Source organism: Plectropomus leopardus, unplaced genomic scaffold (assembly GCF_008729295.1).
Source record: "Plectropomus leopardus isolate mb unplaced genomic scaffold, YSFRI_Pleo_2.0 unplaced_scaffold24244, whole genome shotgun sequence".
NCBI lineage: Eukaryota > Metazoa > Chordata > Actinopteri > Perciformes > Serranidae > Plectropomus > Plectropomus leopardus.
In genome coordinates, this window is record NW_024626318.1 from 1 (window position 1) to 3,490 (window position 3,490).

The 3,490-nt window shown below is 45.2% G+C and overlaps 1 protein-coding gene across 1 annotated transcript; it reads right to left on the minus strand.

Moving 5' to 3' along the window:
* Window positions 1-160: 160 nt before the first annotated feature.
* On the minus strand, window positions 161-3,013 carry LOC121966380 (heterogeneous nuclear ribonucleoprotein L-like; the record flags this gene model as incomplete). Its single annotated transcript, XM_042516483.1, has 5 exons — window positions 2,872-3,013; window positions 1,799-2,036; window positions 628-713; window positions 404-500; window positions 161-288 (listed from the first exon to the last, which is right to left on the minus strand). Coding segments are annotated over exons 1-5 (662 nt in total), but the record flags the coding sequence as incomplete, so codon positions are not given.
* Window positions 3,014-3,490: the final 477 nt, after the last annotated feature.

Here is a 3,490-nt window from a genome sequence, read left to right on the forward strand (position 1 = left end):
TGTGTGTGTGTGTGTGTGTGTGTGTGTGAGTGTGTGTGTGTGTGTGTGTTTGTGTGTGTGTGAGTGTGTGAATGTGTGTGTGTGTGTGTTTGTGTGTGTGTGAGTGTGTGAGTGTGTGTGTGTGTGTGTGTTTGTGTGTGTGTGAGTGTGTGTGTGTGTGTGTGTTTGTGTGTGTGTGTTTGTGAGTGTGTGTGTGTGTGTGTGTGTGTGAGTGTGTGTACCTGGCTGCAGGTGTTTGGTGTAGTCCCAGCTGTTGCTGTCGTTGCGGACGACGTTCAGTCTGTTGGGCTGCAGGGGGCGACAGAGCACAGCACCTCGGGTGTGTGTGCATGTGTGTGTGGGCAGGAGACTGAGAGTGTGTGTGTGTGTGTGAGTGTGAGAGTGTGTATGTGTGTGTGTTTACCCGAGCGTATTCGATCTTGAGCGTGCAGCAGTCGGCGTAGATGTCGGCTCCGTTCAGGGCCAGTTTGGCCTTCTGAGCGTCCTCCGCTGATTCAAACGTTAACGAGCTCGTTAAGGATGACTCGTTAGGAGCAGGCAGCCAATCAGAGCAGAGGAAAATATTTCACAGACATCAGTTAACATGATGGAGACGTGTAACATGTAAATGACACGCCGTCAGGATATTCCACCATGGCCTGGACGCCACTGCGTTTGAAGACGACGATCCGAAGGACGTTAACCACGGGGTTAAAGACGGTGTACAGGACATCCTGAGAGACAGAGACAGAGAGAGAGACAGAGACACAGACAGAGAGAGACAGAGACAGAGACAGAGAGACAAAGACAGAGAGAGACAGAGACAGACTGAGACAGAGAGAGACAGAGACAGAAAGAGACAGAGAGACAGAGACAGAGAAAGACAGAGACAGACTGAGACAGAGAGAGACAGAGACAGAAAGAGATAGAGAGACAGAGACACAGACAGAGAGAGACAGAGACAGAAAGAGAAAGAGAGACAGAGACAGAGACAGAGACAGACAGAGAGAGACTGAGACAGAAAGAGACAGAGAGACAGAGACAGAGACAGAGACAGAGAGAGAGACAGAGACAGAGACGTTGTTGATGTGAGACATGAATGTCGTCTTCAGACTGAACCACATTTCTGTCCTCGCTGACATGAAATCTTGACTGAAATTCTAGAAACGTCCTAAAATCCTGAAACTCCGTGTTGTTTTCGTTGTTTTCGTGGTTGTCGGGGGCGACCACTCACTCCGTGTCTCCGTGGGTCGAAGTGACGCAGTGATGGAAAAAGTCTTTGACGACAAAAAGAAATTGGCCTGCTGGACTTCCCGTCAGGAGGTCACGTGTCGTCTCAGACGGCGTGTCGACCGTCGTCTTCTCTGACGGGCTACACGCCATAAAACAATCGATTAACGAGGACGGCGCTCGTGGGACGTTTATCGTTTATCCGAACAATCGGCGATGTGACGATGTCTTTAAAAAGTGCAGAGAAAGTTTGAGCGCGAGAGAAACTGTGAAACGTCGGCGAGACATTTTTATTTACGCGTTTTTTATTTAAATCTTATTTGACTGATAAAAAACGTGCAGCGAACGTTCTGTTTTTGATTTTGAACGTTTCGGTTTGGATGAAACATTTTGCTGACGGCGTTTTTAAAAGTTCTGAGTTTGTTAGATTCCAAATTCATTTTTATTGTAAGTGCTAATATCAGCTCCGAAAATCGGTCGCATTAACCAATAATCGTATCGACCCCCGTCTGCACCCGTCCCAGAGGAGGAGGTTCGGTCTCCGTTCGGGATCGGGTGGAGGGGGTCCTGGTTCAGGATCTGGACTCACGGGGGTGATGGGGTACAGCGGGTTCTGGATGGACAGCAGCAGGACTTTGTTCCCGCCGGACGGGTCTTCGGCGCCGGTCGGTCTGTTGATCCTCTGGCTGGTGGAGAAGTTGAAGAAAACTCGCCGCTCCGCCACGCAGACCGCCTCGCGGGCTCCGCTCGCCACGCAGCGCTCGGCGCTCTCCACGCTGTCGAACTCCACCAGAGCCTGACGCTTGAACGGCATCATCATCACGTAGCTGCGGGCAGAGCAGAGACGGCGCGCCGTCATTTTTAAAGCCACAAATCTGTTTCCTCCGAAAAAAGACTAAAGTTTTCATCGAACGTGATGTGTTCAAGGACAGTCGGACGTTTGTAAATCCGACAGCAGTATCTGCTTCTGGCTGTGATAAATGGTGTCGTTTTGGTGATTTTTATTTTGGCGGGCCCGCAGGTTTGGAAGGAATGTTTTTGTTCAAAATTACCTAAAACGAAACAAAAAACATTTCTTTGAGGAAATAAAATGCCAAAAAAATGTCCAAACATTTAAAGAAAAAAACAGTTTTTTAAAGAAAAAAAATCACAAAGAATTTTTTTAGGAAAAATAAGACAAATATTTGCAAAAATCACCAGAACTTTTAAAGAAAAATAAATTGTCACATTTCTTTTAGAGAAAATAGCAATAAATAGATTAAATTAAAATTTCAAAAATTTAATGAAAAAAATCGCCCAAAAACATGAGACCAAAAAAAAAAATTTGAAAGAAAAACAAAAATCGAACTGTTAAAGAAAAAAAAAATCACCAAACTGTTTTGCAGGAAAAAATGTCCAAAAATCAAAACAAAAAAATCAAAAAACAAAAAAGTTTTTAAAAATGACAAAAAAAAAATTAAAGGAAAAATCAAAATCAACCACAATTTTAAAGGAAACAGAACTGGACACGGGGTCAACAGGACTGTTGACCTCCTGCCCGGCCTCGTGTCCGTCCTCTCTGGACTGTTGACCTCGTGTCCGTCCTCTCCAGAGTGAGCGACAGATCATTAAATAAAACGTGCCCATTGAAACGTGCGCAGTGTTTTGGAGGGAAAATGTTACCTGATGTTGCCGAACTTGTCGAGCGCCTCCACCAGATCCGCCTCCACCACAGCGTCACAGAGCCCGCGGACGTGGACGACCGGGGACGGGGGGACGCTGTGACCGTCCTCCATGCCGTCCTGCAGAGAGACGATTAAATAATACAACAGGATTTGTTTTAGGACATTTCTCAAATTTTAGGACGTTTGTAGGATTTTGGGAAATTGATCAGATTTTCGGCTGTTTCTAGGATTTAAGGGTTGTTGTTAGGATTTTAGGGCATTTTTAGAAATTTAAGACCTCTCTAGGATTTCAGGACGTTTCTAGAAATTTAAGGTTTCTAGGATTTTACGATGTTGTTAGGATTATGAGGCATTTTTAGAAATTTAAGACATTTCTAGGTTTTAAGGACATTTCTAGTAATTTAAGATTTCTAAAATTTTGGGGTGTTTCTAGGATTTTAGGACATGTCTCACATTTTTGGATGTTTCGAGGGTTTTGTGTGAAGTCAGAGTTTATGAAAGGAAGAAAAGCGAGACCACGTGTCTCTGATGTGAGTGAGGACAGGAAGACAGATATGTGTGTCCACAGTTATCGTCCCATCAGTCTGTGCAGCCACAAACATGCAGAGCAGCGTCCC